Source organism: Primulina tabacum, chromosome 2 (assembly GCF_025594145.1).
Source record: "Primulina tabacum isolate GXHZ01 chromosome 2, ASM2559414v2, whole genome shotgun sequence".
Taxonomy (NCBI): Eukaryota; Viridiplantae; Streptophyta; class Magnoliopsida; order Lamiales; family Gesneriaceae; genus Primulina; species Primulina tabacum.
In genome coordinates, this window is record NC_134551.1 from 48,316,912 (window position 1) to 48,331,216 (window position 14,305).

The following is a 14,305-nucleotide window of genomic DNA, read 5'->3' on the forward strand; positions in this document are numbered from 1 at the left end:
AAAGGGAGCTAGAATGCGCTTTGGTTCACGGGTTGGGTACTGCTTGCTTGTTTCAGGTTCAATCATAAAGTTGGGTCGAATTTGACAAATCTTCCAATAGTAAACAAGAAGCACAATTGATTGAAATAGAGTACGAAGCAATAGAAACACACTCCGTGTTCCAAACAATAAAAATCTTGTTTAAGCGTCAATCGTAGAGATTGATAGAAAGTAAAAACTAATAGATAAACAAGGATTGAACGTATCTCTCTTAAATATCTGTACAAATAAAATAACTCATTTATACATGATGTTAGGCATATATGTCGAATGGAATCACAATAAACAATCATCAAAAGCGATTGGAAAAAAAAAGAGAGAGAGAGAAATGAAAAGAAAGGGTGGCTTACTCATGTTGAATAGAAATACAAATATTGATAAATTTGTCATCATCCAATTATTTTCGAATGAATCCATTTAACAACGTAAAATATCAAAATGTCATAAAGAATCAAATAGGAACGAAACAAGAGAAAACCGATCCCAATCCGAGAGAACTATGACATTTTTTTTATATTGAAAATATAAAAATGAGTTCGTAGTCATAAAAAATTGCAGTCAATTTTATGATAATATTTTTCCTACATCATGTAGCATATGGGTAAGTTTGATGCTACCCTGGCACATTGTCTTATGGTACACTTAATGATAAACATTTATTATCATGTATGGAAGTAGAGTAAAAAAAGTATAATCAATAAATTACAAGATTAAAATGAGAAACAGCAATATTTTTGTCGGTTTTTTTTCTAAAATTTATTTTTATGTCTCACAATATGATCATGTTTTCACTTCAATGTTTTGTCTCTCTAAAAAAATACCGAATATTTTATTATATTGTTATATGACATATTATTTTTTTTACAACATTTAACTATTCTTATGATTTTAAAAAATCAATTACCTGATAAAATAATTTACACTACTAGATCACTCTGATAATTTTATTTTAAAAAAAATTTTCAAGTAACTCATGTTTTTAAACAAATCTTTATAAATTTTGAAGAGAAAAAAACAAAATATACCCTAATTATTTAAATTAATTATCAAGTTCTTTTTTCTTAAACCAGAATATTGATATATCTATGAAAAGATCCTTCTGAAATATTTGTCACAAATGTGTGGGACTGAGACTTAGACAACAGATTATAGCCCAAATAAAAAATGTTCAGCCCAAATATCTTTAGCCAGGCCAACATATTTCATTTGTTTGAAGTGAATCAGATCTGGTATAATCACACGATCCTATAACTAGGGGTGCAAAATTTCGGTTAAACCGAATTAACCGACCGAACTGAATTAATTCGGAAATTCGGTTCGGTTAATTCGAAAGTTCGGTTTTGAAATTTTAAACAATCGGTTAATTCAGTCAATTCGGTTCGATTTCAGTTTTAGTTTGAAAAATTCGGTTAAACCGAATTAGTATATATATTAATTTAAATTGTATATAGGCATTAAAAATGCATTAGAAGGAAACCCAACTTTTCATACATTAGAAGGAAGCTCATTCATTCAATGATTTTATTTTCAATATTTTTATTTGTTATTGATATTTTTTGTTCAATGTTTCTTGTTATTTATAAATTCTCCATTTTTTTAAAAAATTCGCATTTTTTAAAAAAATATTGGTTATTTCGGTCGGTAACCGAAATAATCGATTTGAAAATCGGTTCGGTTATTCGAAAATAAAATCGGTTAAATCGGTTATAGGTCTATTCGGTTCGGTTGGTAACCGAATAAACCGATTGCACACCCCCTACCTATAACTATACATACTGGTCCGACTTTACAACACAAATTAATTTTTATGAAAATATCATATTCATTTATATAAATAATATTTTTTCGTTTAATTTGCTCATAACTACGATATCTAATATATTTAAAAAATTCAAAAATTCACATATGATCTCTATAAATAATATATTTAATATAATTGCATTATTCTTATGCAAATAATAATTAAAAATAATAACAAAATTTAATAAATCAACTCAATCTATTTATGATCATATTTATTCATATATGTAATAATTATTATTTTATGATTTGCAATTAGAGTCACTTAACTTTAATATTTAATTCAAGATTGAATTTGATTTGCAGTAATATCAAAATATTTGAGATTTTAAGATTATTCGAATACGAACTTAAAAAATCGATATAAATGAAAGACAATGGAATGACTAATTGTTGTTTATTTTTATTTTTATTTTTATTTTTTTGAAATACAATAACAAGATAGAATATTAACTTGATTAATATTATAAATTAGAAAATAAATATATATTATATCTTGAGTTCATGTTCAACTCGAAGTAAAATAAAAATAGGAAAATAAACATACATGAGCGCAAAAACTTGAGAATTGCTCCCTACAGCTTGAAGTACCAAGTTTGAAGTTTCCTCATATTTCTAAATCAGAAAAAATATCTTCGGAAGATCTCACGAGCAATTTTGTGAAATATATATTTTATTTAGATCATTTATGAAAAATAATAGTTTTTATGTCAAAAAAATTATTTCTAATTATAAATATGAACATAATTTATCTATCTCATAAATAAAAATTGAAAAAAACTTGTGTAAGACAATCTACGGGTCGTATTTTATGAGACAGATATCTTATTTGGGTTATCCATGAAAAAATATTACTTTTTTTATGCTAAGAGTATTACTTTTTATTGCGAATATCGGTAGGGTTAATCCGTCTCACAGATAAATATTTGTTAGACCGTCTCACAAGAGATCTACTCATAAAGATTCATGAGATCATCTCACAATACATCGATTTCTTAATCCAATTCCAAGCAGTCAATTTTTTTTAAAATTTTTATGTTACTACACAAATTATCATATTTTAGAGTTGGTGAATGACAATGATTTAATTTAAGGGGGAAAAACACCATTTTATGGTATCTAAAAAATTAAGGATAGATAACAGGCATGCACGAAGCAGCGAAAGAGTGGGACCCAGTCCAACGGATGTAAGAGCGCCCGTTTAGTACGGATCGGAGGCTTCGGGCCACCCCATTTCAAGAAACCCGCAGGCACACCTCGCCGGCGGCGTACCGTTGCCAAATCCTCGTTCCCCCCAACTTGGGGGGTTAACATATTGCTTTAGTATGTATGTCTTCGAAATATTTTTCCTTCTTTTTGTCAAAATAAAACAATCGATCTTTGTTTTATGCGCCGTAAAAAATAATAGAAAAAATAAGGAAAAAAAACAAGAGAAAGAGGCGCACAGAAGACCCCCGAGACTTTTTCCCCCCTCTTTCCCTTCTTTCAGAGAGAGATGGTCGAAGAGAGTTTCCACCTCTGAGATCATCCTGAAAAGGGCAGTCAAAAAATTCTAATAGGAATTCTTCTACATTTAAACGTTTATCAGTTATTAACCATTTTTTTTTTATCTGTTAACGGTTTCCAAGCTGCCATTTTGAATCCCAAAGAGCAAATTTTTCATATAATCTTTCCACGTTATTACCACCGTGTGTGACCCTTTTTCCCGCTCTCTGCATTTTCTTGGAAACAATAACTGTATCATAATTGACCGTCCTTTTGTTACTCCTTATCAAATTGGTGAGTTTTTACCTTGCATTGCTTTATGTTTTCATGTTTTGCTTTCTCAAGAGATTGCTTATTCCAAAGGCTATTCTTTTATGGCTCTTATTTACTTTTGTACTTTAGGCCTTTGTTGCTTTCTGTTATTCTGTATAGGGATGTGGAATACTCTTGTTTTCATTCTCAAAAAAAAAAAAAAAAAAAACTCCTGTGCTGTAATATTTGACAATTTTTTTTTTCTTTCTCACCCCTTTTAAGAACCAATATTTTGTAATATTTAACAAATTTTTTTTTTTGGCATTCTCCAGCTGAGATTTGATTCTTGGAGATAGTTCGTTCGGGCAGATTCTGCAATTCTTCATGAAAGCGGAAGTGCTTTAGCGAAAACTACAAGATAGTTGAAGATGAGAGACCCCAATTCGGTTGATTGGTTCAAGAGGGCTAATAGAGATTCTTTTATTTGTTATGTTGTTTGTGTCTGCTAGGGAATCTGTGTACATACGTATCTGAATTCTGTGCTGTATTGTTGGTAGTTTGTCCGAGTAATCGTATATTGCTCGGAGGGTTATTTGCACCATAAAGCTGGCGATATTGTGTCGCATCGTGTCTAGAGTCCTGGCTGTTGGTGTAAATCCAAACCGCCTCCGCCACTGTGACGAATGGTTCGACGAGAGATGGATGATTAGTTGGACTGGTTATGGGACTCAATTGACATCTTTATTGTTTTTTGTTCTTCTTTTGGAAATTCATGGATGTTGGTCCCTCAATTCTGAAGGTAATAAAGGATTATTCATATTGAATTCAGTGTAGTAGCTGGTTTTGAGTTTGTTGCTTGTTTTGAGTTTGTTTACTTGGGTAAACGGAAATTCAGGATTAGCATTGTTGCAAGTTCGAGCAAAGGTGGAGTTTGACCCGTTTGGAGTTTTGACAAATTGGAATCCTGATGACTGTGACCCATGCATGTGGTCAGGCGTTCATTGTCTCGATGGGAAAGTGTTTACATTGTGAGTCATTGATGTACTCTAAACTTTCATGATAATGAAGTGCGAGTCTAAGGGAATTTAGTCACATTATGGTGAAATTTTTTAATGTTGATTGAAGTTCTTGTACGTTCTTTAATTCATTAAGATTACTTGTTGCATAGAGATCTCAATGGGCATGACTTGAAGGGCGTGTTGGGACCAGAGCTTGGAAGTCTTACTAATTTAAGATTTCTGTGAGTTTTGATTCTGTTTCTATACTGTTATTCCAATCTTTGAGTTCATATTTGCATGTGTGAACTATGGTGACTTCATTTAATCTCTGTTGCTTCTTACAGACCAAGTTACCTGTTAACTTGACATTTTTTAATCTTGAATTGGTCATGCATGTTACTATGATTTTATTAGATCAATATGTTGTGCATTACATTTCTATAAATTTTTTGCTTTCGAACTCTGTGAATATCCTTGGTTAATTTCTTCCAACTGCGTCATCAGTGGCCTATCCAAGAACCGTTTCTCTGGCACGATCCCGCATGAGTTTGGAAGGCTTATGGATCTCGAAATTTTGGACTTGAGGCATAACAACTTGACTGGAACCATTCCTGCAGAATTAGGAGGGTTACGTTCACTAAGAAGCTTGTAAGCATAATCTTTTGATTTCATTTCATCTTCAACCTCCTCAACATAATTAATTATCTCAAGTTTTCGGCAAACTTCACTTCATTCTTCTAGGTTGTTATGTGATAATAAATTTGAAGGAAGCATTCCTGTGGAGATTGGGAAGCTTAGTTTGCTTACTGATGTACAATTTGACGAAAACCTTACAATTGATGCTTCTGGAATTGGATGTATTAACAGAAAAATCGGGCTCTGGTGAGATATTTACTACAGCATTGTCACCCTAACATATCATCGTTAGTTATGTGATGTATTGTCCCCTGTTTTCGAATTGTATTTCTGATGTATAAATAGAATGATAACTATACTATTAACTCATATGTGATTCCAGTCCAATTTATGGATCCCATTCTTTTGAATGTTTTTTTTAGAGTCTTTTGAATGTTTTCTTGATTGAGCAGCATGTGGCAGAGTGTTGCAAAACACTTGCATGAATCAGATTCCTTCCAGCAACAAATCAAAGGGACCATTACACGTTACCTCAATCAGTTCCCACTGTAAGCAGTCATCTTTTGTGGTCATTATGCTATTTTTTCCTAATTCCTTTTGCATCTTATTAACGGAGAAGTATTGCCATTTATCAAGGTTCAAGTTCAGAAGCGAGCGGCTCGATCATGCTGATGACAGTTGTGACGATCTAACAAGTGAGTGACAGTTGACAGCGTTTTTTCTTACTCGGCATTAGCAATTCCCCAATGAAACATGTTCATATTTGTTCTTTTGTTTTCTAGGTTCATATAAGTCAGGTATAGTCCATAATTTCAAGAGCCAGGTAAATAATATACGTCGAAGACTAGCCGAACAGCCAAGTAATCTTGCTGCTATTCCACCCAATATTGGAACGCCAGCCTTTTTGAACCCGGACATTACTCTCCCGAGCAGAAGTAGTGGGTCGTTTCCAGCTATTCCAAATAGGAAGAAACTTTATCCTCCTGCATCCTCACCCACTGTACATCAAGAACACGCGCCGTCCGACCCAGTTAATCCTAGTGCTGTTAGTCAATCAACCAACAGAAAGTCTTCAACTGATGGGAAATCCGACACTTCATTTAAGCTTCTGATTGGAATTTCATGCGCTGTTTTTTTGCTCATGGTGGTTGTGGCCTTATTTTTCATCTGCAAAAGCCGAGCAGCAAGAAATATTGGTCCTTGGAAGACTGGATTGAGTGGGCAATTGCAGAAAGCTTTCATTACAGGTATGCTTATCCAGTTTAGATTTGCTGATTTTAAGATTTTCTGTAATACTTTTATGTATGATAGTTGGAAGTGATAACCATTGTTTAAAATCCATTATTTCTATCAACTTTAGTTTGTATTCAAGTGAATTTTCTTCATTTTTAGGGGTCCCTAAGCTGAACAGAGCTGAGCTTGAAACTGCATGTGAAGATTTCAGCAACATCATTATTACTTATGAAGGCAGCGCAATTGTATATAAGGGTACACTCTCCAGTGGGGTGGAAATTGCTGTTGTTTCGACTGTTATACAATCTTTAAAAGACTGGTCGAAGCGTTCAGAATTGGCATTCAGAAAGAAGGTCATTTACATTTTATTCCATTAATACGACAGTTGTCAATGTTAAACTGTGACTATCATCTTCAATTCATTACTGTCCTAAATTATTGTGCTTTTTTAATTTGTTTCGCCATGACTACAAGATCGATAGCTTGTCACAAGTGAACCACAAGAATTTCGTTAATCTAATCGGGTACTGTGAGGAGGATGAACCCTTTACTAGAATGATGGTCTTCGAGTATGCTCCAAATGGCAGGCTTTTCGAGCATCTGCATGGTAATACTAGTTTTCTGCATATGTATTTACCTTATTACAAGCAGTTCTGAACTTGTACTTTCTTTAATCAGTTGAAGAAGTAGAACACCTCGACTGGAATACGAGGATGCGAGTAATCATGGGGACTGCGTATTGCCTTCAGTACATGCACGACCTCAAACCACCAATAGTTCATTACAACCTGAATTCGAGTGAAATACTTTTGACAGATGATTATGCAGCTAAAGTATGTTTCATTCTTTTCAAATCATATGCATTATTCTTGAGATAGTACAAGCAAGCAGCACTTGAACGTGAAACCAATTCGTTTCTTAACCAGAAAAAATTCTAATTGTGGCAGATTGTCGATATCAGTTTCTGGGCAGAACTTGTAGCCAAGTCGATGAACCATGCCGAAAATGAAACGGAGCATTCCCGACAGCCACCACCTGCCGATGTGGGAACAAACATACAAAGTTTTGGAATCTTATTGCTCGAAATAATATCTGGAAAGCTCCCTCACTCTGAAGAGCAAGGACATCTTGAAAACTGGGTTAGTATCTGTATAACTCTGTTAGTGTCTCTTCTCCAACTCCATGCAGATCTAGAGCCTCCCTGAAATCATCCCCTCCACTAAATTCCAACTGCATTTCTATATATATATATATCTCTCCCCGTGTGCCGTTTTGTTGGATTTTTAATATCAATAAAAACACATTGTTTTAGTAGTTCAGCAATGAAGGTCCAGATCTATAAAGCAGTGCCTTCGAACAGAGCTAAAACTATGTTAATCTTTCTTGGTTCAGATTACAAACAATCTCAACCCTTCATATAGATGAAAATATGTAGAGACTAAAATGGTAGGACTATTTATCCTAAAATAAATCATCATTAAACGATATTAAAATTAGGGAAAATTGCAATTTTAGTAAGGTGGTCTAATTTGGTTTTTGATCCTAGTTTGGTTTTATTCACCAACTCTGATTTTATTTTACTTTGGTTTTTTTTTTATTAGAAACCACTAACTCCGTCAGATATTGCTTATTTGACATTTATTTTCTGCAACGAGTCTCATGTGACAAGAATAAAAACATATTAAGCACATTAAAATATACGTGAACAAAAATTATGGGAAACAACAAATTTTTTCTCTCATTATTTATTATTTTTCTCGCACATGTGTCATCATTGCAAAATAAACCTTCAGTAGTTTAGGGGGAAAAAAGACTAAAACAACAAAAAACCAAATTATTGTATGAGAACTTAACTTTAACATATTACATGACTAAAACCTAAAACACGCCAACTTTCAAGACTAAAATTACCATTTTTTCTTAAAAATATATCAAGTAATACTTAGTAACAATAATCTGATCTCTTATGTTCTTATATTTCTTTAACTTCGATATTTTGCATAAAAATGTTTTCAGGCTGCTCAATACTTGAACGACAAGAAAGCAATCAGCTACTTGATCGATCCAACCTTGAAGGCATTCAAAGATGAGGAGCTCGATGTCGTGTGCGAAGTAATACAAAGCTGCATCCAACAAGATTCGAGGAAACGACCTTGTATGAAAGAACTGATTCAGAAACTGCGGCAAGCCATCGATATATCACCAGAAGCAGCAACTCCAAGGCTTTCTCCTCTTTGGTGGGCTGAGCTTGAGATTTTATCTGCAGAAGCAGCTTGATTTCACACATGGATTATTTTAATTTACAACATTCATTTGTGTGTGTATATATTAACAATTTACAGTGTCGTATCTCTTGGTTGCTTCAGATAAGGGGTCTGGTAAAGAAAAATATCCCATTCCTACGATTATTCTTTGCGATTCATATCAGTTTTTCTTCGACAGAAATGGCTATAAATGTCCATTTATACTATTTCTTTGGAATCTTCAAAGTTTTTTCAGGCACTGTTTCTTTTATTCTTATATTTCCAGAAACGTTCGTGTGTCGTGTAATTGTGTTATCCAACTCAAATATATCGCTGTTGTAATATTTTACGATGTATACTTTGTTATTTATCAAATATTAAAGATACATACTTCTATCAATTAAAATTGTGAATTAAATTATATTAATTGATTTGAACACTTTTTGAGTCATATAGAATTGAGAATTGTGCAGTGAACTCGTGGAAATGCAAAAGAGAATCCATGCAGATTTTTAAATTGGTGAAAACGGTTTTACTCCTAATTTCAACTGGGAAACGTCTACTCGACGTAGAATATATATATATATATATATATCAGAATTAAGAGAATGAAATGAAAAATCTTAATAGAATGATCCGACGTAAAAATTCCAATGGAATATTTTTTTTTTAAATGCTTTATTATTAGAGTAGATCTCTTGTGAGACGGTCTCGCGAATTTTTATCTGTGAGACGGATCAACCTATCAATATTCACAATAAAAAGTAATACTCTTAGCATAAAAAGTAATAATTTTCATGGATGACCCAAATAAGATATTCGTATCACAAAATACAACCCGTGAGACCGTCTCACACAAATTTTTGCCTTATTATTAACCAGTATTCCAAAAACTTTGAGTGTAAATTAGTTGAAGAAATATATATTTTAACAAAAATGAAATAAAATTATGAATATTGGATTATTATAAATAATTTCAAAAATAATTATTAATTTTCCGTCCTTAATATTGGAATGGATGTTTCAAAATAACATGAGTATTTTAAGCAAAGTAAAAAAAAATCACCATCCACTCAAATTCTAAGGATATCCCCTTATTAATTGATATGATGATGATAAGATGACAAGCATTGTGACACAAACATTTGTGTATTTACCTTTCAAAAAAAAAAAAAAAACATTTGCGTATGTATAATATAAGATGTAGGTATTATGTGTTTGTTTATATATAGACAATAAATATAAATAAATAAATATTGATTTGGTTTTCATATTTATTTATAATATTTTGTATTTAAAATTATGGGTAAATAAATTAAAGATAATCTAACCAAACATGTTGAAGTTAGTCGAGAGAAAAATAAAAATAAATTGATAAAAAAATGTTGAAATTACAAATAAGAATAAAAAAATAAATCTTTCGTATCAAATGTAATATTCGGGCAAAATCACGTGATGCGTACATATAGATTAGAGCGTTTTTATATTAAATAATATTTATATAAATACTATAATAAAATTAAACTTTTAAAAATATTTTTTAATTAAAGTTTTTAATAATTAATTATAATATGATAAAAAATTATTTTGAATTTTGGATTAATTTATTATGATATTATGAATGATATATCATTGAAAATTTTACAACATGGATTAGTATTTTTAAAAAATTTCGAAATTTATGAAATATAAATTTACTAATTTTTACAATATAACACTAGCAGCCGTAGAGCAATGCTTACTAAATAACCGGAGCACAAAAATCGCATGCGAGTATATAATTTTTTAAAATTTTAGTTAAAATTATATAATACTTGTAAAATTTTATTATGTTGTTAAAAGAATTAACCGATTATGCATTTTATTTGGGATAAAAAATCGTCGAAAGATGAGGTAGATAATTGTAATATGTCGAAGACACAATATTTTGCTTACTTTTATTGTATTTAATAATTAAATAAAAGAAAGGTATTCGAGGTAGGTTAAAAAATGTCATGACCCAAACAAAGTAGTGTCTCCGTCGTACTCAAATATTATATGAATAAATCACTTATCACATGATCTCACAATATTTTTTTTATGAAACATGGCAACCATATCAATATTCACAATAAAATCTCACGAATTTTCATCTGTGAGACGGAGTCAATCCACCGATATTCACAATAAAAAGTAATACTTTTTCATCGATCACCAAAATAAAATATACGTCTCATAACATACGACCATGAGACCCTATCAAACAAGTTTTTGTTATATTATAATATGTGCATAAAAAATTAATTTTTTTTAGAATATATAGTTTTGCTAGTTAGTTATTTAATAAAACTATATAATATTATCACAGATTTATTGGATTAAAATTATATTAAACTTGAAAGCAAAATATTCCATAGCAAACGTAGAGCACTAACCTATGCTTATTGAGTACACCTACCACCTATCATTGCACATAACTAAACTCTCCTTCTTTATCCCCCATTTCCTCGTCTGGATCTGAAGCATGGACATAGCAGCCAAAAGATCTACGCACTGCCTCGGGGTCAACAAGTCGAAAACCCCTTTCAGTGTCTTCAGCCTCACGCAATCCGCCATTTTCATCACCTTTTCCAGCCCCTCCAGCATCCCTTTCAGCGCTAACTCCACCAACTCATTCACCTTTTCCACTGCCTCTGCGCCACCATTCTTCTTGGCCTGAATCTCCAGCTTCACCAGCTCCACCATCTTCCTGTCTGCCACCGACACCTGCTGCCTCTCCATCTCCCTTTCCACCCTCTCTTCCTCCACCCCGATCTTAACCCTCAAAGCCTCGATCATCTTCACCTGATCATCCGTCATCCCATGTAAACTCCCCGCAGACTGCCGCTCCGCCTTACGTAAAGTTTCAACTAAACGAAAAGCCATCGAAGGCTTCCACCCGGTGATCCATAGATATGCATTCTCAAGTGGGCTCAACCAAACTGGATTGAAGAAAGCCAGTACATCTTCGTGAGCCAGCGCCCATTTGATCATGTAGAGTTCCTTGTGGTGTGCCGTAAATTTATTCACTAGAGCTTCATAACCTGTTTCTTGATGACGGTCCCTCGACACCAGAAGAAGAATTTTTAGATCATCTTCAAGTTGGCGCATCCATTTCACGTAGTAATCTGAGAACTTATTTGCAACCTGGATACTCATCTTCTGATTAAGACTACGCACGTAGACAATACGATACGGAGTAGAAACTAGGAAAGTTTCATCGTTTCATTTGTCGATTGGTTCGAGTGTATATGTATGTATCTTTACACAAATTATATAGGTGCGTTGTTCGGGGAATAGAGTAACCAGATGTAGCGTGGAGAATTAAGCCACGACGCAAATGAGTAGCTTTGCAGGTTGGCGTGGCTTGTGCATGGCTGACGCTCACTAATTAATTAAACCAACGTCCCTTCACAAACACGAAGGGTTACGTGATTTGCTATAAACGTGTGTCGAAATAGCTTGTCATTAATTCGAACAGCCGAACAGGGACAGATAATAATTACTAGTGATTTTTGGTATTTTTTATAATTAATTTGATTTATTATTTAAATAAAAATAATATGTATATATTAATGAATAAGATACTATAATTTAAAATAATTTTATATATTGTAATTTGCATAAATTTTTATATTTAAATAAGACTCACATTAATGAGAGATTAATTTATAATTTTAATATGATAAAAAAAAACGAAAATATATATATCATGACACTGATTGTTCTGTCTGTGTTGTATCCACACATAATACGTGAAGGGAAATAATATTTTTTGATTTAATTGATTAAATTTCACAGTTTAAATGATTTTTCTAATGTTATTTTTTTTATTTGATTGAGTACAATATTTAATATGATTTTATCTTTCCTAGATAATGAGATAATTATGCAAATATATTCTAGATATGATATTTATGATTATGATTTAATAAGATATGGAATTAATGTGTAAAAAGAGTTTATTTTCTAATTAAATTCGTACTTTCTTTGTGAAATAGGTTTCCTTGTGGAGATAAAGTCTATATCCTTAAATAAGAGATCAAGGACATGCGTGGGCGCTCTCTCTCGCGAATCATACATTCAGATACGCACTTGTGCACCTCGTAAAAGTTCAGAGAAATAATTATTCAAAAGACGTACTGGTTGAAGAGTGCTGATGCACGTGTTGCCTTGAACGTTGGAAACATCTACAGACAACATCCGTAACGAAGTTGGCTGAAAATTGTTTTCGTGGCTTCTCTTTTGGCATCACGTTTTTTTGCTTTCTTGTTGACGTTTTAATACTCTTGGTTATTTTAGAAAGCTTTTATTTTCTCAACGTGTTGAGTACATTGATTTTTGTGAAAATCACTAGTAATAGGTTTTTGTAAACGTTTTGGTTTTCTAGTGATTAATTATACTTGTGCAAATTTAATCCCGTCCATCTGTTTATTTAAAGTGAATTTGTGTTACAAAATATAATATTCCGCTGCATGTTGTATTAAATGTTGTAACATTTGACACAACATTTAATTCTGATAAAACACAAATTTACAATTTACACTACTGTTGATATATTTACACATATATGTAGAACATTATTCCTTACAATACTAATAATAATTGTATAATAAAATATGAGATGTTGATATTTATATTTCATTTTTTATTATTTGTATTTTATTTATTAATAAATTTGAATATATTTTTATATTAAATAAAGTGTATATATAACATAAAATAGAATGTAGATATCATTTCTTTAAATTATATTGTATTATATGTGTTGTGCGTGTTAATATGTTATATGATTCGTTAATCTATTTAAAACAGTTCTATTCCATTAAAATAGACATTCTTATCATAATAATTATATAATAATTTTTCATAAAAATTAATATTTTAATATTGATCACGTCACCTAATATAGATACTAAATCTGGATAAGATAATTTGGGTCGAAACTGATATCTTATATTTACTGAAGAGGTTCTACCATGTGGAAACGTTTTTTAATATAACTTTAACTATAGCTGGTCGTGACCATATATATAGAGTCATCTCTTTATTTTATTTTTCTGTCACTGTCAAGAAAAAATATGACGTATTAACTGAACGAGCCCAATGCAAAAAAAAAAAAAAAATGCATGTTGAGACCATGAGTGATAAATCATAGATTGAACCGTTGAATCGAAAAAAATTGAGTACTATCATATAGCTTTGTATCGGCTAAGTTCATGTTGGATACCAGCGAACTCGATCCGCTGACATCCGCAGCAGCGTAAATCCGATCCGTGCAGATTCTTTCCCCAATTAACGAAGAGATCTTGGCAGAGGTCTCTTGTAAGACGGTCTTATGCATCTTTATTCGTGATATGAGTAAACTCTGTCTATATTTACAATAAAAAGTAATACTTTTGACATAAAAAGTAAAATATTTCACGAGTGATTCAAATAGAATATTTATCTCCCAAAATTGACTGTGAGACCGTTTCACATGAGTTTTTTTACAAATACAATAATCATCTCTGATTCATTTACTTAAATCTTACTTTTGGTTAACAGTAGTTTTTTTTTTATCATTTATTGTATATTTATTTATAAATTTAATAATATAAT

General features: G+C 31.8%; 2 protein-coding genes across 3 annotated transcripts; one reads left to right on the forward strand and one right to left on the reverse strand.

Annotated features, from left to right (window-relative positions):
* Positions 1-3,005: 3,005 nt before the first annotated feature.
* Positions 3,006-8,913, forward strand: LOC142533700 (protein MALE DISCOVERER 2-like). Of its 2 annotated transcripts, none has more exons than XM_075640570.1 (14): positions 3,006-3,162; positions 3,909-4,375; positions 4,472-4,604; positions 4,745-4,816; positions 5,079-5,222; positions 5,316-5,456; positions 5,663-5,758; positions 5,847-5,905; positions 5,993-6,457; positions 6,603-6,796; positions 6,918-7,050; positions 7,122-7,276; positions 7,391-7,582; positions 8,460-8,913. In XM_075640570.1, the coding sequence occupies exons 2-14, from the start codon at positions 4,279-4,281 to the stop codon at positions 8,718-8,720; spliced, it is 2,142 nt and encodes a 713-aa protein (XP_075496685.1). In that variant the 5' UTR covers positions 3,006-3,162; positions 3,909-4,278; the 3' UTR covers positions 8,721-8,913. The 2 variants fall into 2 exon arrangements, with proteins under 2 accessions (XP_075496685.1, XP_075496677.1); XM_075640562.1 differs by lacking the exon at positions 3,006-3,162 and adding an exon at positions 3,204-3,618.
* Positions 8,914-11,100: 2,187 nt separating this feature from the next.
* Positions 11,101-11,954, reverse strand: LOC142533714 (protein DOG1-like 4). Its single transcript, XM_075640581.1, has one exon. It carries the CDS (start codon positions 11,861-11,863, stop codon positions 11,120-11,122), a length of 744 nt encoding a protein of 247 aa, XP_075496696.1. The 5' UTR covers positions 11,864-11,954; the 3' UTR covers positions 11,101-11,119.
* Positions 11,955-14,305: the final 2,351 nt, after the last annotated feature.

What these genes read in the sequence shown, in the direction of transcription:
- LOC142533700 (XM_075640570.1), top strand. Translation starts at nt 4,279, where the DNA reads ATGATTAGTTGGACTGGTTATGGGACTCAATTGACATCTTTATTGTTT. An exon ending in TTGGTCCCTCAATTCTGAAG is followed by an intron (nt 4,376 to 4,471) that starts GTAATAAAGGAT and finishes ACGGAAATTCAG; the next exon opens with GATTAGCATTGTTGCAAGTT. An exon ending in AACAGAAAAATCGGGCTCTG is followed by an intron (nt 5,457 to 5,662) that starts GTGAGATATTTA and finishes TTGATTGAGCAG; the next exon opens with CATGTGGCAGAGTGTTGCAA.
- LOC142533714 (XM_075640581.1), bottom strand. Translation starts at nt 11,863, where the DNA reads ATGAGTATCCAGGTTGCAAATAAGTTCTCAGATTACTACGTGAAATGG.